We start from the raw sequence: 27,669 nt of genomic DNA on the forward strand, positions 1-27,669 counted from the left end.
TTTCCTTTTTTTGTTTTCTTTTTGTCTTGTTAGATGTACGTTTTAGTCTATTTTTAGTTGTGTATATGTGGAGGGTGGGGGAAACTTTTTTTAAATCTCGTCCTTCAATGGGGATGCAACCTTTTCCTTGTTGTATCTCCGCCTCCGTCTGCGCCGAGGCCTAATATCGTGGAGCTGGCGGCCTCCAACTGGAATCGACCTTGGGGGCTCCGGTGGCAGAGCCTGTGGACTGTGGTGTGGAGGCTGTGGTGGCGCTGTGGCTGCGACCCGGCTTCGGAGCTTCCGGCCACGAGCCCTGTGGACGGTAACATCGGGAGGTCGCAGGTCCCTCGTTGGTGACCGATTTTCGGGAGCTCCCGCAACAGCAGCTTCGTCCATCCCGAATCACGGAGTTAAAATCAGCCGCGGGATTTACCATCACCCGCGGGATTCAACTTCAACATAGAGAGCCTCTATCACCTCGAGAACAAGCAAGGAAGTGATATGTCTTTTTGCATTCCATCACAGTGAGGAGGTGCCTGGAGATTCACTGTGATGGATGTTTGTGCTAAATTGTGTGTTTTGGTGCTTTTTTTCTGTCATGACTGCATGGTACAAAATCTCGTTCAAACTTGTTTGAATGACAATAAAGGAAATTCAATTTACAATGGATGAAAAGCACAGACCTATTGCAGAAGGGAAAAATGTTTTCAAATGCAAGACCTTCAGAATGAGGAAACTGCAAATGGTAAGTTTCCAAAAACACAAGATAGCAATTTGTCAACGAGTTTGTACACCATTGCTTAACTGATGGGTACATCATACAGGATGCCTATTAACCTGGACATAAAAGCACCGCGTGCCTCAAACTGAAATAACTTGAGATTCACCTCTGTAACACAAGTGCTCAATATAACACTTTGTATAATTAAAAAACTTTGCGGGTTCAGACATGAAGACCAATGTTTTTGTAAAGTTACTATGCTAGAAATTTCAACATTTGGAAAAAAGTTTTAAAAAATCGAGGTTCAGTCTTTTAAAGAGTTCGTAAAGAGTTCAGCATTTTTTGGATCGTGCTGATGACGAGCCAGCAGTTCCACTGAGTGCACAAGTATGGGTCCCACTGGAGAAAAAATGTCAGCACATTGCTCTGCCTTGCACATTTTGTAACTTGCCACCAGAGGTGGCAAATGCACTTTGCAAACAGTTCCTCACCTCTGGCACTTTCAGCTTATCCACATTCATTTAAATAGACACGCTAATCTTCTTTATCATGGTCATTTTACGTTTATTTTTATTTCACTTTTTACACAGTTAACAGAAGTGTTTTAACACATTTTAATTATTTTTTTTAATTAAATCAATTTCAACTATTTTGCTATCAGACAATTTAAATTATTGCCTCATAAATGATCAAAATTATACATGGGGAGGGGTGAGAGCAGGAGTCCTCAGGATACGACATCTAGAGACCAATTCACCATTCTGCTCATGGGACAGCTGTAGAAGCAAGAGCTCAAGACTGTTGGTGTCAAACATTTGCAGGGAAAATGCAGCAGTGAGGTGGTGAATGGAGGACTGATTGCAGGTGTCATTTAGAATTAACATAATCTGACCTATTATTTAAAAATCAAGGCACTCGTATTAAGCACTCCTTTCCCTCCCCATAAATACCACAAATAGAAATCATTCCCCAAACCGAGCTCCATCTGTCCATCACCCATCATCTGTTAGCTCACCCCTCTACCCTGATGCACTAATTTGACCTGAAACGAAGGGTGGTACAGTGACGCAGCAGTAAAGTTACTGCCTAATAGCACCAGAGACCCGGGTTAGATACCAACCTTGGCTGCTGCCTGTGTAGAGTTTGTACATTCTCTCTGTGGGTTTTTTCTTGGTACTCCAATTTCCTCCCACTCCAAAGATGTACAGGTTTTACAGGTTAACCGGCTTCGGTAAAAATTGTAAGTTGTCCCAAGTGTGTATGAAAGTGCTAGTGTACGAGGGATTGCTTGTCGGACTCAATGGGCTAAAGGGCTTATTTCCGCGCTGTATCTCTAAAGTCAAAACTCAACTGTCCCTTTGTCTCCACGGATGCTGTCTGAATATCCACTATCCCTTTCTGATGTCTGATCTTCCAACAGTTTTAGCAGCATCTGCAGTCTGGGGTTTTCACCTAGAGGAATTAGATCTTTGAAATTTCTACCCAGTCACTGGGTGCATTCAAGGGCATGATTGATAGATTTTTAGATATTAAGGCAATTAAGGATATGGAGGTTTTTGCGCGAGTGGCACTGAGTAAATGACCAACCATGTTCTTATTGAACTATTGAACAGGATGAGGGACGAAATGGACCAATCCTACTGCAATCTCTTAGAATAACAAGAAGAAAAAATAGGTCTTCTGGAAGGAAGGAATTGAAGGTCTGGCAATAATCAAATAACTGTCATCTTGCAGAAACCTCTGCTTTTATGATATAAAAATAGCAAAACACAAAATTCCAAACAATAATGCTTGAATACAATGCTATTAAAGACAAGCAAATAAAAGCCACTGTACCAGTCTGGGTAGTGCCATCCCAGTAACAGAGCACACAAGCTTCACCGTTTGACCATAATGAATGTATCCATCACGGACTGTAAATTCTTCACCCTCCGATTCTTCATCATCCACTGCAGATAACAAAAATATTTACAGTAAGAACTTGATAACCAAGGTGTTTTTTTACATATTTAATTACCTATTCAAGGAACCCGTTCAAAATATCAAACACATTCCTGAAATATCAATAAATGTTCTATAAATTCTTTTCTCCCTGATGAATCACAAGTACATCATTTCTTGATTAATCGTTTTTACATTATTCTGTCACTCTTTGTATTACAGTAACCAACAGCTGTGTTCAATAACGACCTCTTTTAAGGGCTAATGTTGGTTTGCATCAAATTGATTAGATAATGATTGGCATGAGACAAATGCAATTGCGCACCTTTAATCAAAGTCCACAACCCACTGACAGATTCCGAAGGCCCAAACTCACAAATGTTTCCAAAATCCAGCAGCAAGGCACAGTCTTCCTGGCAATGCCATTTTAGATACTGCTTCCTTTTAGGCCAGTTATGTTTTTAGAAAAATATTTTGCTTGAAAGTTCATAACTATGCCTTTTATTGGCAAAATCATTTTATCAATTTCAGCTAATTAAATTGTTTTTCAGTATTAGGTTAACTAAATGCATCTTAACTAAATAAGTTCTCATTTACAGGTTCCACAACTGGCAAAACCAAGCCAGAGTTTTCGCAATTGCCTTCATTGGCCTTCATTTCAATTGCACTTTGCCACCTGTATCAACAAGATAGCTGGACCAAACAGGGAGAGCAAGAGTACACATGTGGCACGGGAGAAGGTGGTGGGTCTAGTCTGCCTGACAGAGCTCCTCCCTTCTCAAGCACCTGGAGGAGACACGAGGGTGTAATATAGCCAGGCGAAGAGTAAAAAGACCATGCGCTGCAGAATCAGATGAGAATAAAGATTTCTCTGCTCATAGCCAGAATTCCAACTAAAAACTGATTGAAAACAGTGCTTTTATGAATAAAATAATTGAAATGATAGATTGGTTCCAAAAATCAGGTTGGCAGAGTAAGCTAATCTTACCCATTCACAATGGGCAAACATTAACAGGAAAAGCTTGGAGAATTATTTGTACATTAATAACTTTAATAAGGTATTTGACAAGGTTCTGCATGGTAGATTGATCCAAAAGATTAAGATACATGGGATCCACAGTAATCTGGATTCAGAACTGACTTACCCTAAAAAGATGGAATAGTAGTGGAAGAGTGTTGATCTGGCTGGAGGTCTATGGCCAGTGGCGTTCTGCAGACACCAGTGCTAGAATTTCTGTTTGTGATATACATCAATGACTTAGGTGAAAATCTAGATGGGTTGATTAGTAAATTATATGAAAAAATGGGGAGTTGTGGACAGTGACGGAGGCTGTCAAGGATACAGCAGTATATATAGATCCATTTCAGATATAGGCGGAGAGATGACAGATGGAGTTTAATCCCGGCAAGTATGAGGTGTTGCATTTTGTGAGGTCAAATTTAAGGGGAAAGTATAAAATTAATGGCAGGACCCTTAACAGCATTGATGCACAGAAGGATCTTGGGGTCTAAGTCCACAGCAACACGAGTAGAAAAATAAAGGTTATTTTATGCTTGTCTTTATTGGGCTGGGCCTTGAGTACAAGAGTCAGGATGCAATGTTGCAGCTTTCCAAATGTGGCCCAACCAAAGTTTTGTAGTCTTATATGCAGTTCTGGTCAATCCATCAAAGAAAGGATGTGGAGACTTTGGAGAAGGTGCAGAAGAGGTTTAGTAAACTACTGTGTGGATTAGGGGGTATTTGCTATAAAGAGAGGTTAGGCAAACTTGAATTATCTCTGAAGTGTCAGAGGCTGATGGAAGATCTATTGGAAGTTTATACAATTATGAGAAACACAGATAGGACCTCGTCGTCGTGTAGAGGCGCACGGGCATCGTGTGGCCGCGCGGGGCTGGTCACACTGAGAAGCACGGAGGGGTATGTAGTTGTGCGCGATATCGCCAACATTTTTTAGCAAACTAAATCTTCGCGTGCCAACGGCCTGTCGCATAACTGACGGCCAAAGTGGGACAGGCCCACTACCCTGGCGCGACCTCCAACAGCAGCAGAAGCACGCAAACTATCGCTGAACTCGGCCTGGGGCTCACGGCCGTTGCGGTCTGGATCCGCCCCCACTTCTCAGAGCGGGGCCAAGAAAATTGAAGATATACACAAAATGCTGGAGTAACTCAGTGGGATCGGCAGCATCTCTGGAGAGAAGCAATGGGTGGCGTTTCGGGTCAAGACCCTTCTTTCAGACTGAAGAAGAGTCTCAACCCAAAACATCACCCATTGCTTCTCTCCAGAGATGCTGTCGGTCCCACTGAGTTACTCCTGCATTTTGTGTCCATCTTCAAATGACGTCACGCGCTCCAGACGGCTGTGCGGGCGCATGAAACTCTCCGGGACTGTCCCGCCTCAACGCGGCAACGAGGTCGTGTAATTAGCGTGTCAAGGACACGTAGGTGGGGCAGGGGCTTAAAGCTTAGCAATGTACTTCAGTCATTCCATCACTGAGAGCCAGAAAAGGGAGGGAGTGATGGGAAAAGCAAGGATAATTGGAGAAAATAGCTCCACCAAGTCCAATGTCTCTGAGGTTAGTGCAAAGACAGCAATGTTCCCAACATGGTTAAACCAGATTCAGAAACGAAACAAAGCTGTCAAATCTGCAGGAGAAATGAATACAGTAGCAGCAATGGAATCAGTAGAGATATTGTAAATCAGAAGAGTAGTTGGACTAGCTCTAACAGGTGGAATACAACCAGCTAGAATTTTTCAGAGAAGTGGGAGGGACAGTGCATATAAATGTCTGATATTCAGAATAGTTATATTAACAAACAATATAGTGAATTCAAATCCTTGTCTGTGAAAACATGGCAGTGGATAATGTTGATTAAAACAACTACTTTGCAGATGATCAGGTATACCTTCCCTCCTACATGTCATCCTTGTTTCACACGGTGTAGCTTACTAAATGAAACCTTGCATTATAAATTAACTTTTTGATTATGTTTTCTGAATTCTGCTGAAAATTACATAACTTGTAATGTAAATTCTGCTTCTATCTCCACAAATGCTGCCTAATCTGCTGAGAAATATAAGCATTTTATTTTTTTTTATACTCAGCGGTCTTCTGCCAATTAGGAATGGGCTATAAATGGTACTTTGCCTGAAACATTCTCACCCTGATAAAATAAGTGATAGTGTGTTGTTACACAGCAGCTATCTGCAATATTGAAGGGAGCACTGAAGGGATCGGTGCTGGGACCATTGCTGTTTGTGTTTTACACCAATGATTTGGATGCGAATGTACGACACGATTAGTAAGTTTGCAGATGACACTAAAATAGGTGGAATTGTAGACAGTGAAGATGGTTATCAAAAATTACAGAAGGATCTTGATCAGCTGGGCAGGTGAGCTGAGGAATGGCCATTGGAGATTAATGCAGATAAGTGCTAGGTGTTTAATTTTGGGAAGTCAAACTAGGCCAGGACCCACACAGTGAAGGGCATGTCCCTGGGGAGTGTTGCAGAGCAGAGGAATCTAGGAGTGCAGATCGACACAAAATGCTGGAGTAACAGTGGTACATATTCACATTAGGGACACATAAGGAATACAGGTATATATTCCCCTGAAAATGATGTCAGAGGTAGACAGGGCACTAAAGACTCTTGGTACTTGGCCTTTTTCAGAGTACTGCGCATAGAAGTTGAGATGTTATATTACAGTTGTACAAGATGTTGGCAAGGCCACATTTGGTATGCTATGGTCAGTTTGGTCCCCATGTTATAGGAAAGATGTCATTAAGCTCGAAAGAGTGCAGAGAAAATTTACAAGGATGCTGTCAGGACTCGTAGGACTTAATAAGGTTGGAGGCCAGGACTTTATTCTTTCGAGCATAAGAGACTGAGGGGTGATCTTATAGAAGTGCATAAGGGGAATAGATAGGGTGAATGCACAGTCTTTTACCCAGCTGAGGGGAATTAAGTATTATGTTCAAAGATTTAAGGTAAGATGGGCAAGATTAAATAGGAAATCAAGGAGCAAATTCTTCACAAAGCGAGTGTTGGGTATGTGCATTGAGCTGCCAAAGGAGGCTGCTGAAGCAGGTACTATAACAGTATTTAAAAGACATGGACAGATACATACTTAGGAAAGGTTGAGAATGAAATGGGCCAAATATGTGCAAATGGGACGTGTAGTTGCATCTTATTGGTCAGCATGGATGAGTTGGTCCAAAGGGCTTGTTCCAAACTGTATAAATTGCTGATTCTATGAGCCTACTCCAGAGACCATGAAATGAGTTACGACATTGGACCATGAGATATTAAGGCAGTCAACCAGAAACTAAAGAGGTGAAGTAGAGGACCAAGACGGGAATTCCATAACCTAGCACCAGGACAATTGAGTGAATGACCACCATTGTTGGAGGGGTCAAGTTTAAAGATAAACAAGGAGAGAATAGGCATAGCATAGTGAGGGTTGCATAGCAGGAATTAAAAAAAATGATAGGGAGCATAAAGGCTACAAAGGAATTTGACAACAATGTTGATTTTTTTTATTTATTTTTTTATTTTTTTAAAAGAGGCTATATTTATCTGGAAGTTAATTTACGTTAATGAACACAGAGATGGCAAGCGTTGGAATTCCAAAAAAGTGCTGAAATGAAACACACCAATTATCAATCTGAACACTGATTTTGTTTGGTCCTCCACATATCCTGCCTGGCCTGATGGATATTTCTAGCATTTTGTTTTTATTTCCAGATTTCCAGCATCTGCAGTTTTTTATTTTTCTATTTGTTTTGGTATGACTTAAAACAGGATACATTTCGGAGGACTAGTTTAATGAGTAAAACAATGGCCTGATGGGATTCTAACTAGTTAAGTCTTGAAGATAGTACAGAGCTGAAAGAAACACAAGCAAGATAGATTTTAAAACTAATGTTGCAGATGACTGTTAGTCCAAACTGACGACCAGTGAATCCATGCAAAGCTGAACTACGTAACCATAACAATGATCGTACGGTGGACACAAAATACAAATAATTGTTTACCACTGTGATTGATGAGAAACAAGTGACATTCATGCACAAGAGCCGTTATTAATGACTTAAGAGATTGTTGTAGAAACTGTTTTCATATCACTGACTCCACTAAAGATATTGGAGAGATATTTGCAAAGAACACGTTTTCCATGTAAAAAGCCAGTTGGATAGGGTATAGTGAACCTCACATGCAGAACACCCAAATACAGCAACGATCTACTCCTTTTTACTAGAATGTTGCCTGGGTTTCAGCAACTAGGTTACAGAGAAAGGTTGAACAAGTTAGGGCTTTATTCTTTGGAGCGCAGAAGGTTAAGGGGGGACTTGATAGAGGTCTTTAAAATAATGAGAGGGATAGACAGAGTTGACGTGGATAAGCTTTTCCCCCACTGAGAGTAGGGAAGATTCAAACAAGGGGACATGACTTGAGAATTAAGGGACAGAAGTTTAGGGGTAACATGAGGGGGAACTTCTTTACTCAGAGAGTGGGGGCTGTGTGGAATGAGCTTCCAGTGAAGGTGGTGGAGGCAGGTTCAATTTTATCATTTAAAAATACATTGGATAGTTATATGGACGGGAAAGGTATGGAAGGTTATGGTCTGAACGCAGGTATATGGGACTAGGGGAGAATACGTGTTCGGCATGGACTAGAAGGGCCGAGATGGCCTGTTTCCGTGCTGTAATTGTTATATCTGCATATTTCAGTGCTTAATATGAACCCAATGATCATTTTAAATTATTTATGACAGATCCTAGTGTTTTACAAAGCCACATTTTGTTCTCTTAAACTGCAGCCTAGTCCATTCAATCTCTCCTGGAACCTTTATTGCACTCACTTTAAATATATCCTTTTTTGCACAAGATGTGTACATCTAGATGTGATGTCAACAATGTCTGGATTAGCAGGATTTCTTTATCTCTTCCAAACAAATATTTTTTCTAACACATAATTTTGGTACTGGCTGCACCTGCATTTAGTAAACTAATATTCCACTATCACATTTTTTTAAAAAAGGCAAGCTTTTCAATTTTCAACTGAACTAGTAACCTCGAAATTTACCACACAGCTCGTATCAATTAATCCGTTTGTGCCTTTGGCAGAATTAACTGTTTCCCAGGTTTGTCAATTACTTAGCTGTATTAGTGTACGCACATAAAGTAATGACATGGATAGTAAAAAGTCAACGATGAAAGAAACAATGTTGTAACTCACAATAACCCATTTGTTCCCAACTTTTCAGTTTCTATCCATTAACCAAACCTCAATCAGTGATAATCAATCCGTTCAACCCTAATGTTCAATATTTATCAAATACAATTTGCGCTAATCTATTCTACTGGTGATATTTTCAAAACATTTCTTTCTCAGATGCGATTTCCCTTGCATAAATCAGTTTTATGCAGTTATTTGATTTGTCCCGTGGTCATTTGCCCAAAGGAATTCCACTATTTTGATTAGAACTGACACCAGGTTGTCTTTCTCATTGATTCCCCATTTTCCATCCCTCTTCCTTTCATGAACACAAAAGTTACATCTGAGATTACATCTGATATTTGCAATGCATGTGGAACATTTGAAAATCGGTAGCTAAGTTTTAAAATCCTGGTTTGCCCTCAGGTAATGTTATGTTTTAGACCCATTAAAGCTAAAATAAGCTATTTATGTTATATTCTGTCTTTCTGGATGCCCCTTTCAATTATTTTCGAGATATGGCCATTTTTGTAATGGACAAGTGTGGTAGCCAACTTATGCAGAGCAAGCCTTGTTAAAGAGCAACATGACAACCACCTGATTTTAGTTACGTTGATTGACACTTTTACACTGACCAGGCCAGATAGCTCATCCAAAAAACCAGCAGCTCTAATGCAGCTGGATTGTCAAATCCAAGATTTCTGTGCTCAAGTCTCTTGAGGTGGGCCCTCAAAACAGAAGCTTCGGGCTCAGAAACAAAATTGCAATTCACTAAACCACATCTCGAGTGCATTTTTTCTCTGAAAGCTAATCTCTAAATTCCTCATTCTCAGTAGACACTGTTTCCCACTATTTTCAGATCTTTGAAAAGCATCCCTCATTTTGAATCTCATTTGAATTGTCCCGTGGTCATTTACCCCCCAAAATTCTAGTATTTGAATTGTACTGCCTCCCATTTTCAAGCTATCTGATCATGCATAATTTATGTACCATAAATGGTAGTGAATTTTCTGGCAGCATTACTCTTTGCAGAATTAACACATGTTTTCAGCCTACAATTGTGCTTTATTGTTGAGAAATATTACATTGGGGATTTCATTTTACGTGAAGATAGCTATATGAAAATTTAACATAAAAAGGTACAAATCAATAATGCATAAGTGGACAAAGATAAAGTTAATTGCAGATACTAACATAGATGGATGTAAAATGCTCCCCACTGTTGTGAACTTGCATGGAAGTTCCCTCCTTCCACGTGTAAATACCGTGTGCTGACGGTCTGTGAACGAAGTCTGTTAAATAATGCCACCTTTGTTCCTGATGCAATGCATACTAAAAAGAAAAAAAAAACTGTTAGCCTTAAGGGGTATATATAAAGAGTAGGACAAATTGAGCTACCTTAATGAAATTTCAACTTTCACAAAGACAAACTCAATTTCATGAAGTATTTTAAACTGTTGCCTTATATCAGTCTAGATCTTGTATTAGCTTGGGTTGCTGCCATTGAATTAATTTGTACTTTGACATCTTAAGGAGCAATTTCCCTTTAGGAAGTTGTCTCCCAGCTGAAGGTCTTTGGATTATAACGGACTTGCCTTGAGAGATGTTAAGCTACATTTCCAGGCCTATTGGCTGCCAAAACAATGAAGGGGTTTGAACGTCTCTGATATGCACAAACCTTCAAAGACAGTCAAAATTTTCTGAAAAGGTTATTAAAATGTTAAATTCTGATACAGTAACAAAATTAAACGACTGGAATAATCAGTTAAAAAAAAAGTTTTAAAAATTAAATCCAATTAATTCAAGAGTGTTACCTTCTATTTTCTATTGCTGCACAGCAGTCCCCCACCCCCCACTGCTGAACTGGTGCTCAACTGCTGGTGGCTATGCTCACTGCTGGACTATTTCAGGAATACAGTGGCCTGAATCAGATGACATGCTTAACACAAGTCTGAGTAAGGGTCTCGACCCGAAACGTCACCCATTCCTTCTCTCCAGAGATGCTGCCTATCCCGCTGAGTTACTCCAGCATTTTGTGTCTACCATTCTGGACTACACGAGTCCTAAACTTCATTCACACTTCTCCGGGTAAAGTTGGAATATCTTAGCAGATCATCTCCGCTAAATGAACAACCTGGGTCAAAAAATCAGCATTAAACGTTCCACAAAACACGCTGGTGGTGTTCCAACAACAAAATCAAATTTTATTCCATTACTGTTTGCAGTTTCTTGACTTTGTTTCTTTTTTATTAGTTTACATTCTCAGTTATTTTGCTTTCAAAGAGCTATCACAAACTGAATTTATCCAAAATGTCCACATTTTCCTATATAGTTTAGAGTGCATTTCTCACTCCATCAATGGGCTGGGAGTGATCACAAGGCAACTACCATGAAGAGCCAAGGTTTAATCTTATGTCGACAAATTAGCTGTTAAACTAGGCATTGGCACACAGAATTTTAATAGGCCTCACAACGTGTTTATGACAAAAAGTCAAGTCAGGCTAACACTGAGTTTTGCATTAAACCACCTTAACAAAGCTGAAATCAATGTGAACCAGGGCAAAGATATGTACCAACTGGAATGACACAGCACAAAATTAGAGTCTTTTTTAGGAGGAACTGTTGTTCTTTAGATCTATGTTGTAGGCTACCATTTTCATCTGTTGCATCAATCGCATGTCCACTCAAAATGGAGAAGCAGCAATCAGGATTGCATTGAGGATCTTGAAGCCAATGCATTAGAAACACACAACCTCAAAAGCTACCCACCCACTCTCTCTGTTAGACAACTCCAGTCATTTCTATCAACGAGTCACTCATTTGGTTTTACTGGCCACCTCAGAACCCAGAAAACTACAATGGAAGGACAAAAAACGTAATTTCCGAGCAAATGCCCAAGTGGCAGGAGGAGCTTTCACGATCATCTCATCAGATAACCAAACATCTGCGCCTAAAGACCACAGCAACATTCAGATGCTTGCTTATAGGTAGCAAGATAATATTTACACCACTTAAGGGAACAATTTTAACAAATAATTTAATCACCTTCCTACAATATCTTTAGATGATAAAAAAAATCTTAAATAAACATCTGGAGATGACCATTGATCAAAAACTTAATTTGATCAACCTCAAAATTATAATAGTAGATCAAAGACAGCAAGCTTTAATGAGCAGTTCATTCCATGATGCCTTTTGGAACAAGTCAGGTGAGTGATGGAATACCTTTAACTTGCTTGGAAAGTTCAACTCCCTCAAGGCTCTCAATATGGAAAACAACAGTACACTTGATTGTCATCCAATCTACACAAACAGATTCTGAAGAAGGGTTTCGGCCCGAAACGTTGCCCATTTTCTTCGCTCTTTAGATGCTGCTGCACCCGCTGAGTTTCTCCAGCATTTTTGTGTACCTACACAAACATACACTCTACATTGCATTGCATTGTAATGCCAGCACATTAAAACTAACTGCATGTCTTGAGTTTTGCTTTTGATGATTTCAATTGTACAGAAATGTATAAAAAATTAAATGAAATTTAAAATAATATGCACAACTTCTTTTGTCCCTGAAATTCCAGACCTAATGAAAAAGATTGATGACCAAAATAATTTTCAACGTAATTTCCTAAAACCAGAAGCTATAGGATGACCGTACAAGTTTCTGAAGAGAAGGACAAACAGGAAAAAAAAAAACTGCAGATGCTTTAAGTCTAAAATAAAAACTAGAAATGTTGGAAGCTCTTAGCAGGTCTGTGGAAAAACAAGTATCAAGGTTGAGTTTGAAACCGTTCTTCAGACAAAGGGTCTTTGGCCTATAATGTTAATTCTTTCTCTTTCCCCAGATACTGGCGGTCCTACTGAGTGCTTCCTGCATTTTATGATTTTATTTCTAAAGAACCGTTATCTAATGTTACATTTTTAAAAAATAGCACAAGTTTGTAGTGAAATGTTACTACTCATTACATTTTAAATTGGGCAGCCAAATGTGTATATACTTACAGTCGGCATTTTTCAAGGACTGTTTCTTTTTGGAAGGTTTGGAGATTACTTTGATCCGTTTGCTGTGAAAGACGCCAATGTCATCACTATTACCATAAAACATTTTTACTGATAACATGAAGTGCTTTCTCTTGTCGGAGTCAGATATGTACAATGTTTTGGCTGTGCAATAATTCTGCAAAAATAAAAAGGACAAAAGACTGCACAATTAAGCAAATAAAAGCAGAAGCAACAGCCCTGTGTCAATGAGACAAGATGAAGCTACATGGAACTAAACAAATTATGCAAAATCATTTGACTTAAAACTTTAAACACAAAAACATTGTTTAATGAAAAGATAATTGTGTCTTAGATTTTCTTCACTACATTCCTGGGATCATGAAAAGGCTATTCAATATAATAGGTAAAGAATGGATTCAAATCCTGCGCTCAGAAATGTCTCATTTATAACAAAGGAGGGCCCACATCAATTTCCAGAAGCGACACATTGGTGCCATTACCCCATCACTTTTGTCTTCACCAGTGCATCTTATTTTCTGACACAAGCCCAATAAACAGCTTCTCGAACTTTGATTGTCTTTGATGTTTTTTCTTAAGAGGGCGTATGTGAAATTTGGCTAAACTCTCAATTTTTCTCATTACAACAGTCTAATTCATTGTTAGATTCAAGTATAAGGAAATTATTACTTATTTTGCTTGCAATTAACAATATAAATTGCACTGGCACATCAATAAAGTTGCTGCCTTACAGTGCCAGATACCTGGTTTTGATCCTGACTACAGATGCTGTCTATAAAGAGTTTGTATATTCCCCCTGCAACTGTGTGGGTTTTCTCTGGGTGCTCAGGTTTCCCCTCACACTCCAAAGACGTGTAGGTTAATTGGCTTCTGTAAATTACTCCTAGTGTGTAGGATAGAACTAGTGCATGGGAGATCGCTGGTCGGCATGGACTCAATGGGCCGAAAGGCCCATTTTCAAACATTTCCATCCCGTGAAATATGCTTAATGGCTGCTCAGATTTGAGACTTTACTTTTCTTTCCCTTATATATTGGATGCTCAAGTTCAAAGTAATAATAGGATTAAACCAATGAATAAAACCATCCCAATCAGAAGAAAATCTCTTAGAAATTTACAAAATCTTCATTGTTAACTGACATTGGGTGTGCTACATATATCTTTTGAAGTGATAATATGGATATTTACATACAGTGGTATACAATGACAATAAAACAAAAAATAAAACGACGTACACTGGTTGCGGATGCAGGAGTAGTGTCAGAGCCAGGCACTGGGGTTGCTTCACCAATTTTTAATATTGGAAATCAAATTATATTTTCATCTGCTGAATTCAATAGTGTCAAGATTGAATTTGAGTTTATCCCTTTCCCTTAACATCCTCCTACTGTGGAGAGATTAAATCTTCAATATCACCAACTAAAAAAAATGGCAATATATTACCAATATACAGAACTAAAGCAACCTTTTATTGCTGCCACTTATTGTAATAAAATGTATACAATATTCTAACTTCATGATAACTGGATTGCCTTAATACCAAAGGAGTGTGTCATAACCATTGGTTGTCCTTGGCTGTTGAATTAACATAAAATTTATAACCATTTTCCCCCATTCGCACAATTTGTAACGAAAAATTCCTCTTCCTTTCTTACTCCCAAACAGCATATACAGATTTTGTTATGCTTATTCAGAATGATACTGCATTCTGATGCAAAAATGACAGATCATACATGAAACAACGAAAAATCAGCTTATTTCAGCCTTAAAGAAACCATTAGAAATGAATTCTGATGGAAAGTTACAACAGTAGCATTACGACTCTGTCTGTCAAATATGGTTTAAGCCAAATTCCTAGCATTTATAGATTTTGCTTAACACCCAAATAATGCAATTGTTGTAAAAGCCATGACAGATAATTTTTTAAAGTTTCAAATGTAAAGCAGGTTCTCTTCAAGTTTTGCCTTCGTAAAACTAAAATGAAACAAGATCATAAAAATAAGTTGCATTACAAACAAATGTTTTGCAAAATCTAAGTATGAGCTTCCCAGTTATATATAAATGAAACAAGCAATATTCAATAATCGTGAACATTAGTTTTCCAATATAGGAAGATTGAGTTCATTAATTTGCAAAATGAAAGGTATTTTCAGATGGGACAGAGATTCACATGCACCTCCCCGAACTTCATTTGTTGCATTCAGTGCACCCGACGTGGCCTCCTTTACAATTAGTCTATGCGAGACCAAGCATAGACTAGGCAACCTTTCAGCTGATCACTTGTTCTTGGTCTACTAAGACCAATTGGATCTCCAAATCGCTAACCATTTTAACTTCCCTTCCCATATCAATCTGTCCTGGGAAGCCTCCTTTGCCAGAGCAAGGTCACGTAACTGGAGGAACACATCATATTTCACTTGGGTAGTTTACTACCCAATGGTATGAACACTGAATTCTCCAATTTAGATGAATAACCCACAACAACTAATTCCCTTCCCCTTGAACCACTTTCCCTTCATCTGGCTTCACATTCTGTGCATCTTCTCTCCTTATCACACAGCCTGTTGACTTCTTCCTATCTCTGGCCTTTGTTCAGCCATCTGCCAATCAAAACCCTCATCACCTGTATCCACCTATCACTTGCCTGCCTCCACATCTCTTCCAATTTCTTTCCCCTACTACAATCAGTCTGAAGGGTCCTGACTCAAAACGTCACCTATCCAAGTTGCACCGTGGAGTCTGGGATTCGAGATCGCCAGAGTCGGAGCTCCAACCAGCGTGGCCTGAGGACTTCGGGTGCGGCGGGCTCCGGGAAGGGAGCGGCCGTTCCAGAAATTTGCAAGCCGCTGAGGAGTGTTCACCCGACGCCGGAGTTCCATCTTCCCGGCAAGAGGGCCTGAAAACATTGGACCGGCTGCAGAGTCCACAATAGGCCTGGATTTTGCTGCCTTCCCCCACAGTGTGAACCATTGTGGGGGGGACGTATTTATGTTCATTGTTAAATTCCTTAATATTGTGTCTTATCTTTTTTCGTGTGCTGCAATGGCAAGTCAAATTTCACTTCACCATTTGGTGTATGTGATCATAAATGTCCTTTGTTTTGTTTTGTATAAATTAACTTTCAGTAGTAATTAGACAAGTGTGTTACTCTAAAAACATGCAAATCAAGCACACGTAAAATCTTCCTCAGAAATTTGTGGAGATTTAGCATCCAATACCAATTAGTCACCAAATACTCGATTGAATACGGTGGAGAAGGTTGCATCACTGCCTTGTTTTATTAATGAAAGCCCAAGACTGAAGGAGAAAGTGGTGGATATTGCACTATCCATCACGGGTGTGGATTCCACTACCATCCATTTTATGGTGGGGAAAAGCATGCCCATCAACTAGTTTAAAAAAAAAATCAGATCACTGGTGCAAGATAACAACTAATGCCACAAAAGACAATTTCTTCAAATATTGAAAATATATTCAGTAGCACAAGATTTCTGCATGCATGTAGAGAAACCATGTCTTTTGAACAGTCAGTTTTATTGGATTTGAAGATATTGTCTGAAATGGTGTATACAGTTGCACAAAACATTGGTTAGGCTGCATTTAATTATAATTAAACTACGATACGATCTACGACTACGACCTTATGCATCCCCAGAGGGAAATTGGTCTGCCTAGAGAGTGCAGAGAAGATTTGCAAGGATATCACCAGGATTTCAGGGCTTAAATACTGTTAGGCTATTTACTCTGAAGAAAATGAGGATAAAAGGTGACCCACATTTGGAAAAGAATGGGATAATTAGTGATTCAACATTGTTTTTTTTCCACAGCAGGTCATGTCTTAAAAGCTTGATTTGAGTTTACTTGAAGATGTGATGAAGATGAATCTTGAGGGTAGGGCAGAGGACTTTACTAAAGCATTTGACAAAGTCTCTCATGGTTATACACAGAGTGCACGGTGGCTTGGTAGCATGGATTCAGAATTACCTTACCCGTAGAAGACAAAGAATAGGTAGAAGGGTGTTATTCTGGCTGGTGGACCCTGACCAATGATGTACCGCAGCTATCTGTGCCAGAACCTCTGTTGTTTGTGATTCAATGTCAATGACTTGGGTGAAATTGTAGTTGGCTAGTTGGTAACTTTAATGCCTATACTAACATTGGTGGACCTGCGGACAATGAAGAAAGCTGTCAAAGGATCCAGTAGGATATAGACCAGTTACAGTTATGGGAGGAGAGATGGCAGACAGGTTTTTATCAGGCTAGAGTGAGGTGTAACATAGAAAAAATGGTAAAGAAGATATATGATATGTTTGCGTTCAGAGCATTGAGGAGGAGGAGGGGACAGCAGTGAAGTGGAGAGCAGACAAAGTCAAGGAAAACGCAGCAGCTAGTGAGAGTGGAGGGAACCCCACGGTGACCAAGCACTCCCCAGCGGCCTGAAGACAGCACTGTTCCTAGAGCCTACAACATGAGCCACAACAACAGCTGCGTTAACCAGTTTGCACTCTGGGTGAAGAGGAGCTTGCTGGTGCACCTTGCGAGCAAGGGCAGGGGAGGCCATGTGAGTTGGGATGGCATCAGCAGGTCTATCTGCTATAAACAAAATACTTTATAAAGGGGTCCGGTCAATCAAAGGTTTACTGTATACATTTCCTTTCTCCTTCTTCCAATGGAATTATACCTCCACCTGAAAAATTCTGGAATACTCTCAGTTATAATAGTTAGAATCCTTTCTGATCAGAAAATCCATGCTGGAATCGCATTCTCATCTTTGTATTCCTCAATTGACCTCTAAACAACTGAATTCACTTAAAGAGTGACGTGGGGTGGGGAGGGAGGGAGGGATGGAGATAGATAATCTATCTATCTATCTATCTATCTATCAACTATCTATCTCCATCCCCATCCCCACTGACTTCAGTCTGAAGAAGGGTCTCGACCCGAAACGTCACCCAGTCAACAATTGCAAACAATTATTTTATTAGCACCTGAAGCACAAGGTCATCATTGGTGTTTAGCAATGTCTTTGATCAACTAATGGACACATATTCTTACCTTTCCTTCCAAGTTAAGTTGCTGCATTTCTTGGTCACTATTTCCAATCCCAATAAATGCACATGGCTGTGATTCCTGCTCATTGCATCCATCTCGTTCCATTTGATCTTTCTTTTTCTTCCATCCACTTCCCATTAGATATACACATGGAGGAGGACAGAAGAATCTGCAAAATAATGTGTAAAATCTGTGTCTTAGGGTTGATGAACACAAAAGCATTTGCCACAAGTTAGCACTTTCCACATTGCATAATTTAATGCTCACAATGATAATTTTAGTGCCATGGTTAGTGTTTGCACCATCCAATTCAATATGATCGAACTAAAATTTCAATCCTAGTTATGGTACTTCGCAACAATAGCCTTTTCCTATGATCTATACTACCTTCGCAAAATTAGATAAATTACAATTAGTGCTTTTAAAGCCATACGCATCTGTAGCACATGACTATCTGTTTTTAACTAAGTATGCACATTTCAAGTGTTTTGACAAGCACATGTATACTATTTCAACCAGCGAGGACGATGAGCTGACAGTGATTGTTACTGCCCGACTTGCTAAATGTTACTTGTTTACATTTCAAAAGTATCACTTTACTGGCGAATAGTCGTTGGCATTAAACATTTTTAACTCTCTCATAACACAAATGAAATCTTAGAGAATATTAAAGAAATGCACACTACTTTACCAAACCAAATTGATAACCGAGTAGTCAGGAGCTAGACATGTATGTTTTAAAAATATTATTCTCGACACGCATCCATTAAATAATTTTCCTGGTATATTCTTGCTGCTTGTTTACATTTTGGTTGTTAGTACTTCATAATTTCAAATATCAGAAAACCTTTGATAATGTGCTACATGTGAGACTGCTGAGGAAGATCAGAGCCCATGGTATCAAAGGGTAGATACTAGCATTGATAGCAGGCTGGCTGGATGGCAGAATGCCAAGAGTGGCAATAAAGGAGACTTTTTCTGGTTGGTTGCTCTTGACTAGGGGAGTTCCGCAGGGGTCGGTGCTGGGGCCGCTACTCCAGTACTCTAATGACCTGAATCAGCAAATCCTAAGACAGGGGTCGGCAACCTTGTTCTGCCTAGGGGCTAGGACGCATGTCTGTGAGTGGATGGCGGACCACATCTATCACGTGTACACATGGATCCCACCCCCATCCCGCCCCGGATGGCAGGCATCAAATCACATGTTCACAGAAAGTAGACAAAAACAAAGATCGTAGAGGGACAAGATAGACCACTACTCGAAAAACGCGTAGTATGACGTGTGTGACCGTCGACGCCATATTGTTAAGCATTTATTGGGCTGTAATGGCGTCCTCAGCTAAATCTACATCTCACTGCTCCGCTATCAATTATTCTAATCGTAAATCTAAACGACCCGACCTGTCATTCTTTAGGTTCCCCAATAAAAAAGAAAGGTGAGAAAATATTTTTATTATTTTCAGTCGATATTCTGTCGTGAAAATGGTATTTTCTGTTCTCCCATCAACGGCCATTGGGAAACATTAGTCGGTACATTAGAAAGTTCTTAGACTTATTTTTAATAGTTCTTTACTCACCACAATAATAAAGACAATTTTAACACTTCTGTACGTTTTTGGTTTTGTTTTGTAAGGGATTAGTCTGCACAATATGGCCCGCGGACACATCAGGTCCAGTGACCAGGAGATTTTTCGAGTCCGAGAATGGGCGGCTGTTACCCATTATATTCCTCGAACATAGGGACATAGCAAACAACACTCACATACATACAAGACATCACAAGCCCGCCGTGAAGAAGGGTGCAATCAAATATTATATAACTCTGCTCTATCATCTTTGGGTGCAATGGTGGGTCGGGGGGTTAGGCGGCGGCGGCCGCAATCAAAGATACTAGTGGAGCTCTGCTCTATAATCTTTGGTCGGAATGGGACGGCTGCGCGTTATAATGTGCTATCGTTCCACTCTCCCTCTCCCCCTTCTCCCTCTCCCCCTTGTCCCTGTCCCCTTCTCCCTCTCCCACTTCTCCCCCCCCCCCTTCCCCCTTTCTTCTCTCCCTCTCTCGCTCCCCTCTCTTCTCTCTCTCTCTCTCTCCCTCTCTCTCCCTCCCTCTCTCCTCCCCCCTTCCCCCCCTTCCCTCTCTCCCCCCCCCCCCTCTCCCCCCCCCCTTCTCCCTCTCTTTCGATCTCTCTCTCTCCTCCTCCTCTCGATCTCTCTCGATCTCCCCTCCCCTCTCTCTCTCGATCTCTCTCTCTCTCTCCCCCTCTCTACGCGATCTCCTTCCCTTCCCTGTCTCCCACCCTTCCATCTCTCCCTCCCTTACCTCTTCGTGAGAGTTGGCAGCTCTGCTATGCCTTGGGTCCAAAAGAGGATAGATAGAAAATACTTAATTGTCTTTGTAAGAAGATTTTAATAAGCTCTTCTACATTTAAGGTAAATTGACATATTAGAGGCAAAACACATTTTCAATATACAGGTCTCTCCACACAACTGAAAACAATTGCATTTAAGTGATATATCATCCATTGTTCAGGCAAGTAGCACTAGGTTACAATAAACTTCCTGCATATTCCAGGAATTCATCTCATAAAAATGGGAGAGGCTTAAATGCATTGTAAAATCATAAATCCATGTTGACTTGGACTAATGCTTTTACTGCTATCCAAATGCCCCATTATTACATCTTTAATAATTGACTCCAGCATCTTTCACACCACCAAAGTCAGGCTAACTGGTCTGTAATTCCCCATTTTCTCTCTCGCTCCTTTCTTAAAAAGTGGGATAGCATTAGCTATCCTCCAATCCACAGGAACTGATCGTAAATCTATTGATCGTTGGAAAATAATAGAAACATAGAAATTAGGTGCAGGAGTAGGCCATTCGTCCCTTCGAGCCTGCACCGCCATTCAATATGATCATGGCTGACCATCCAACTCAGTATCCCGTACCTGCCTTCTCTCCATACCCTCTGATCCCCTTAGCCACAAGGGCCACATCTAACTCCCTCTTAAATATAGCCAATGAACTGGCCTCGACTACCCTCTGCGGCAGAGAGTTCCAGAGATTCACCACTCTCTGTGTGAAAAAGGTTCTTCTCATCTCGGTTTTAAAGGATTTCCCCCTTATCCTTAAGCTGTGACCCCTTGTCCTGGACTTCCCCAACATCGGGAGCAATCTTCCTGCATCTAGTCTGTCCAACCCCTTAAGAATTTTGTAAGTTTCTATAAGATCCCCTCTCAATCTCCTAAATTCTAGAGAGTATAAACCAAGTGTATCCAGTCTTTCTTCATAAGACAGTCCTGACATCCCAGGAATCAGTCTGGTGAACCTTCTCTGCACTCCCTCTATGGCAATAATGTCCTTCCTCAGATTTGGAGACCAAAACTGTACGCAATACTCCAGGTGTGGTCTCACCAAGACCCTGTACAACTGCAGTAGAAACTCCCTGCTCCTATACTCAAATCCTTTCGCTATGAAAGCTAACATACCATTCGCTTTCTTCACTGCCTGCTGCACCTGCATGCCTACTTTCAATGACTGGTGTACCATGACACCCAGGTCTCGCTGCATCTCCCCTTTTCCTAGTCGGCCGCCATTTAGATAATAGTCTGCTTTCCTGTTTTTGCCACCAAAATGGATAACCTCACATTTATCCACATTATACTGCATCTGCCAAACATTTGCCCACTCACCCAGCCTATCCAAGTCACCTTGCAGTCTCCTAGCATCCTCCTCACAGCTAACACTGTCCCCCAGCTTAGTGTCATCCGCAAACTTGGAGATATTGCCTTCAATTCCCTCATCCAGATCATTAATATATATTGTAAATAGGTGGGGGTCCCAGCACTGAGCCTTGCGGTACCCCACTAGTCACTGCCTGCCTAATGAAGAACTCAACCATATTATGGTCACTCTTGCCCAAGGGGGCAGTACAACAAGATTGCTAACTAACCCTTCCTCATTACTCAATACCCAGTCTAAAATAGCCTGCTCTCTCGTTGGTTCCTCTACATGTTAATCATATGTATAAATATATATGTATGTGTATATATATGCATGTATATGTATATGTGTGTATATATGTATGTATATATATGTTTATATGTGTGTATGTATGCATATAAATGTATCCATATGTATGTGTGTATTTGTATGTGTGGATATGTATGTGTATATGTATGTATGTATGTGTATATATGTGTGTGTATATATGTATGTGTATATATATGTGTGTGTAAATATATATATGCATATATATATTATTACTATATAATTATATATATAATTGCCTTTATGGTTTATGTATATCATCTTACAAGACAAATAAATTAATAGCGATTATTTAAATCAAAGTTGCTTCTGATACATGAGAATAAACTATTATCTCTAACTTGCCTCTCACACACAGACACACATTCATATAAATATATTAAATATATATACGTTAAATTTAATTTTTTGCAGTGTGTGTTAAAGCAATACAATGCAAGGGAAACTACACAAAGGAGGGGTCTGTTCCCGCTACAAGATACTTGAGGATCTTTGCTTTGGATCAAAGATTATAGCGGAGCTCTATAATCTTTGCTTTGAATCACAGCGGGTGGAATACCGGAAGTCGAGTGTCGCTGTAACAAATGGCGGCCGTGACGTTCCGTTGCGTACTACACGTCAGCCCATTGAATTTCGAAGGAGTGGTCTATCTTGTCCCTCTACGATCTTTGGACAAAAATGCTGGAGAAACTCAGCAGGTGAGGCAGCCTCATACAATCCTTGCATCTCACCCGCTGAGTTTCTCCTGCATTTTTGTCTACCATCGATTTTTCCAGCATCTTCAGTTCTTTCTTAAAAGTGTTCCGTGCTGGCCGCTTTCCACAGGATGCGGTACAGCCTGAGCTCGGCGCTCGGCTGCTGCTGCTCGGGGAGCTCTGCGGGCCGGATGATTACGGGGAAAAAGTTTGCCTGTGAGCCGGATGATTTCGGGTTACGGGCCGCATTCGGCCCGTGGGCCGTAGGTTGCCGACCCCCGTCCTAAGAGCACAATTTTAATAGTTCATTACATGAATCAATAAAAGCCAATTTAAAAACACTCATTTTAACACTGAAGATTTACACAAAATGCTGGAGTAAATCAGCAGGACAGGTAACACTGCTTTTGAGCAGCAGTAAAGCAAAATGCTATTCTGAACATCAAAGCACCTTTATTCTAATGAAGAATCAAACTAAAAATAAAATAAAGTAATCCTGTTACCTTAATTTACTTCAGCTCACATGACGTAACAAGTTACACCAACCCAAACTGATAATAAAAGGTTTCTGTTTACATTGCAAACTTGAGCTTCTTTTAAACTTTATTGACATGTCTTTGATCAATACTGCCACATGCCTGCTTAATGTGCTCTCCATTCATTTGATTTAAAGGTTGTGTAATAACCGATTTAAAATGTTAAAATATTGGGATGAAGTAGGCAGCTAACCTCAAGTTGTTTTATAAGTAGTGTCTTTGCGTCAAACGCATTTTGATATTACTCATCCTAAAACTTTGAACTTCTATTGGCAAAGATCTTCAGAAAGTATAAAATTCTACACCTTCAAGTGTCACCAAAACAAAATCATTCCACGTAGAAAAAAATGTTCAAAAAAGCAAAATCTCATTTTGAGTCAACAATCACACTAATTTGGTGAGATTAATGGAACAGAATTTCCCAGAAAAATTGCGATTAAAAATAAACTGAGTCACTTTGAAGAGTACTGCATAGTGCCAGCCAAAAACAAAGTACCACTTATAAAGCTGAAACATGGCACGTACATCAAAGTTCAAAAGATCACCTACAAACAGTAGGATATCTTTACCTTAACGAAAACCACACTGAATGTCACAGAAATGCACAAGCCGAGATTCAATGTAAAAAATGAGAGAAGAACAAATCTATGTAAAACCATTGAAAAAAATCAAAAATAAAATTGCGGCTGCTATCTCATGTATTTGATTTAGCGTGGAAAAAAATAATATCAATGCTTTGGACAACAATTCAAATAATGAACACAGAATGGTGATATTATCTTCCAGTTTCACCATTAAAAGATTAAGAAGATGGATAAAAGTAATAATGTAAAGACATTTGAGAAGAATTATGTCACTGTGCCAGAGATGATATGACAAATGATATGAGTCTAGGTACTTTCATACTGAATTTCAGAGGAAGAATTGCACAGAAATACAATTCATGAATCTTTTGGCCTTTGTATCTGAAAGCATGGCAGCATGTAATGGAAAATCATACCTTGCATTCAAGACATATATAGGCAAAACTGGTAATGCAAAGAATAACCAGAGTATAGAATATAGTGCTAGAGTGTCAACGTTACAGCGACAGAGAAAGTGCAGGAAAACAAAAGTACAAGGGCCGCAATGAGGTAGGCCAGGAGATCAGAACTGCACCCTTAGTTCAAAAGGACCATTCAGTAGTCTGACAACAGCGAAAGAGGTGATTTGAAATTTGGCTGCACGTGCTTGGTTCTTGGTTTCTTGGTCCTCCAAGATATTCCAAATGGAATTTAAACTGGAGGTGGTGAAGGGAGGGCTTAAGCCAGAAAGGGTTATTGGGAAGAAAGAGCTACTTTAAATTTAGTTGCATCTGGTTGGGTAACTATAGTAGGGTGGAGATTATTCCATGCTTTAATTGTGCGGGGGAAGAACAAATTGCTGTACACATCTGTCTTTGTAGCAGGGATCACGAATTGGATCGAATGCCCTCGTCTGCTCCTAACTGGTTTGGGTTTGGCGTATGTCTTGTAATCTATGTCGAGCTGACCATTTAACATTATGTAAAAACAAGTCAAAAGGTAAGCTTCACGTCCGTCTTGGAGTGGGTTCCACCCCAGAGAATTCAGAAGTTTGGTGACACTCGCTTCTCTATCATAGGTGTTAGTAACAAATCGAGCTGCCTATCTTTGGACACGTTCGATGGAAGAAATGTTTTTATTTGTGTATGGGTCCCATGCTGCAACTGCGTAGTCCAAATGAAGTTTAACGAGGGTGAAGTATAGCTTCTCCTTGACAGAAGTTGAACAATGATGAAAGTTGCGCCTCAGAAAGTTTAGGACACCTGTTGCTTTCACCATTGCATGATGAGTCTGACCATTCCAACGCAGATCATTCTGCAATTTGATGCCAAGATACTTGGTTTGTTTGGATTCTTCAAGGGTGGCACCAAGTATATTGTAAGGTGTTTCGCCTGGATTCCTCTTTCTGGTGACACGCATGGTTTCACATTTGGAAGGGTTGAACTGCATGCCCCATTGTTGTGACCACTCAACCATAGTATCAAGATCCTTTTGGAGAGCATCTTCATCATCAGCTGACTTAATTGGACGGTACAGCAAACAATCATCAGCGAAAAGTCTGGTCGTACTTGCGACTTTTTCATGGATGTCATTTATGCAAAGCAAAAATAGGTGTGGGCCAAGTACTGTGCCCTGAGGTGTACCATTCAACACTGGATGCCAATTGGAGCTCTTTCCGTTCACACACACACACACGCTGAAGACGTTTTGTCAGGAAACTGGAAAGCCATCGTTTCGTGGTGGAACGAATACCATAGAAGTCAAGCTTGTGGAGCAGTCTCTGGTGTGGGATGACATCAAATGCTTTAGAAAAGTCCAGCACAATTAAATCCGTGATGACGTTAATATCAAGGTGCTTGGCCAGGTCATTTGTCGTCAGGATAAGCTGAGACTCGCTTCAAGCTGTTGTATTTTATGGTCCTTGATTATGTTGCCCGTTTTCCCAAAGCAATATGAAGCGTAGATGCAGGCAGGCTAAACTTTTTCCTTGGAGCATTTGAGGCCGAGGGGTGGTCTTGGATGTGTATAAAATGATAAGAGGAATAGATAGGGTGAATGAAGTCCTTTTTCGAACGTTGGGGAATCAAGAACAAGAAGAAATAAGTTCAAGGTGACATGGGAAAGGTGCAATAGGATCCTGAGGGGCGACTTTGTTCACATGGAAGGTGGTGGGTATATGGAACGAGCTGCTAGACGGAGTAGTTGAAGCAGGTAAAATAACATTTAAAAAACATGTGGTTAGGAAAGGTTAAGAGGAATATGGGCCAACAGTGCCATTAACAAACCTAATTAATGGAATCATTTTACAAATCCTCTTCTTCTTTAAAGCCTTCATTCAATGTGACATCAGAATTGGTTTAGGTTTAGGTTTATTATTATTCTGAGGTACAGTGAAAAACTTTGTTTTGCACGTTATCCAAACAGATCACATGTACTACACATAAATACAATCAAAACAAACACAAATGCAATAACTGGAGCAATGGGGAAGATACAGAGTGCAGAATATAGTTCTCAGCATTGGTACACTCTCCTACTGTTTACTGTTCCTGTTATGGCCGTGCCTCACCTGTTCCCGGCTGCTCGCCCTCTCTGCTCACTGCCACTTGTGTTTGTTCTGTCTCTGTCTCTGTTCGTGTCGCTGTGTGTGCATAGTGCACAGTCATTTATTTCCTACGACCGTCGGACACTGCTGGACATTGGTGGAAAAAGCCAGGCGCTACTGGACATTGGTGCCTCGGTGGCGTGCTCTCGAGGCCCCGGGGTGAGGACTTTCCATCGTGCCGTGCTTCGGAGATTTCCTGAGGGAGCCGTGAATGCGTACTGCAGCTGTCCCCACAGGCGCAGGCGAACCAGGAGACGGGGAAAACGGATAGGTGTCTCGGTGAGGACGAGAAGGCTCGCCCGCTCTCACTCCTGCTCGATCTCGGCGTGCACATCTCCTGCACCATGGCTGTTAGCGCTTCCTGGTCCCGCTGTGAGGCCGTCATGCCTCCGGTTGGTTTACCCAGACCCTTCGCCTCCACTCTGGCTGCCGGCTACTCCCGGTGCGGGGCTGTCATTCCTCCGGCTGGCTCCCCGGGGCACCTCACATCCACTCTTCTCAGACATGTCGCGTCAGCTGGCCGTCCCTGACCGAGTTTGCCCGGCGTTCCAGCTGCACTGTACCCGAGAGAGGAGGAACAGGGGCGCTGGAGTCTGTGTAGACAATCTGCGGTCGGTGGACTACACACCTCTACCAACTCTACCAACTGTGGCAAATCATGCTTTTAATACAAGTATGGCATTATTGAACATTAGATCACTAGTAGGCAAGTCATTTTTAATCAATGATTTTATTATTAAGCACAATCTTGACTTTATCTTTTTAAACAGAAACATGGTTAAGTGTAAATAATAGTGACACAGTTTTGATTGAATCAGCACCTCCCGGTTTTATTTTTATAAATGAAGCCAGAATACACAGAAAAGGAGGTGGAGTCGCCATTTTATATAAAGAGACTTTACATGCAAGAAAATGTCCTGTGGAAATTTCAACTCCTTCGAATATGTCGCTGCTCAGCTGAGTTCTCCCCAAGTGAACAATACTTTTAACTATTTACAGGCCACCAAAATATGATGCACAGTTTTTTGATGAGATTCCCAAATTACTGTCCATTGTATGCATTGATTTCGATTGTGTTGTCTTAGTGGGTGATTTTAATATTCACATAGATAATGCAGAGGATGGAGATACAAAAGAGCTCCTGAACATTTTGGACAACTTTGGACTTAATCAGCACGTAACAGAGCCAACTCACAATAGGGGGCATATATTGGATCTGATTATTTCCAAGGGTCTCGACATTTCTGATGTTATGGTGACTGATGTTGCTCTTTCCGATCACCACGGTGTA

At 40.5% G+C, this 27,669-nt stretch overlaps 1 protein-coding gene across 2 annotated transcripts in view; it reads right to left on the bottom strand.

Moving 5' to 3' along the window:
- rbpjb (recombination signal binding protein for immunoglobulin kappa J region b) overlaps positions 1–27,669 on the bottom strand; it is a 95,575-nt gene that overhangs the window by 18,105 nt on the left and 49,801 nt on the right. Inside the window, exons 4-7 of one of the 2 annotated variants that reach the window (XM_055637923.1) lie at positions 17,936–18,101; positions 12,864–13,038; positions 10,059–10,196; positions 2,540–2,652 (exon numbers count right to left, since the gene is read on the bottom strand). In XM_055637923.1, coding sequence (XP_055493898.1) covers positions 2,540–2,652; positions 10,059–10,196; positions 12,864–13,038; positions 17,936–18,101 — 592 coding nt within the window. The remainder of the gene's footprint in view (positions 1–2,539; positions 2,653–10,058; positions 10,197–12,863; positions 13,039–17,935; positions 18,102–27,669) is intronic. The other variant, XM_055637929.1, reaches the window with a different exon arrangement.

The sequence above is a fragment of the Leucoraja erinacea genome, chromosome 1, assembly GCF_028641065.1.
Source record: "Leucoraja erinacea ecotype New England chromosome 1, Leri_hhj_1, whole genome shotgun sequence".
Classification (NCBI taxonomy): Eukaryota; Metazoa; Chordata; class Chondrichthyes; order Rajiformes; family Rajidae; genus Leucoraja; species Leucoraja erinaceus.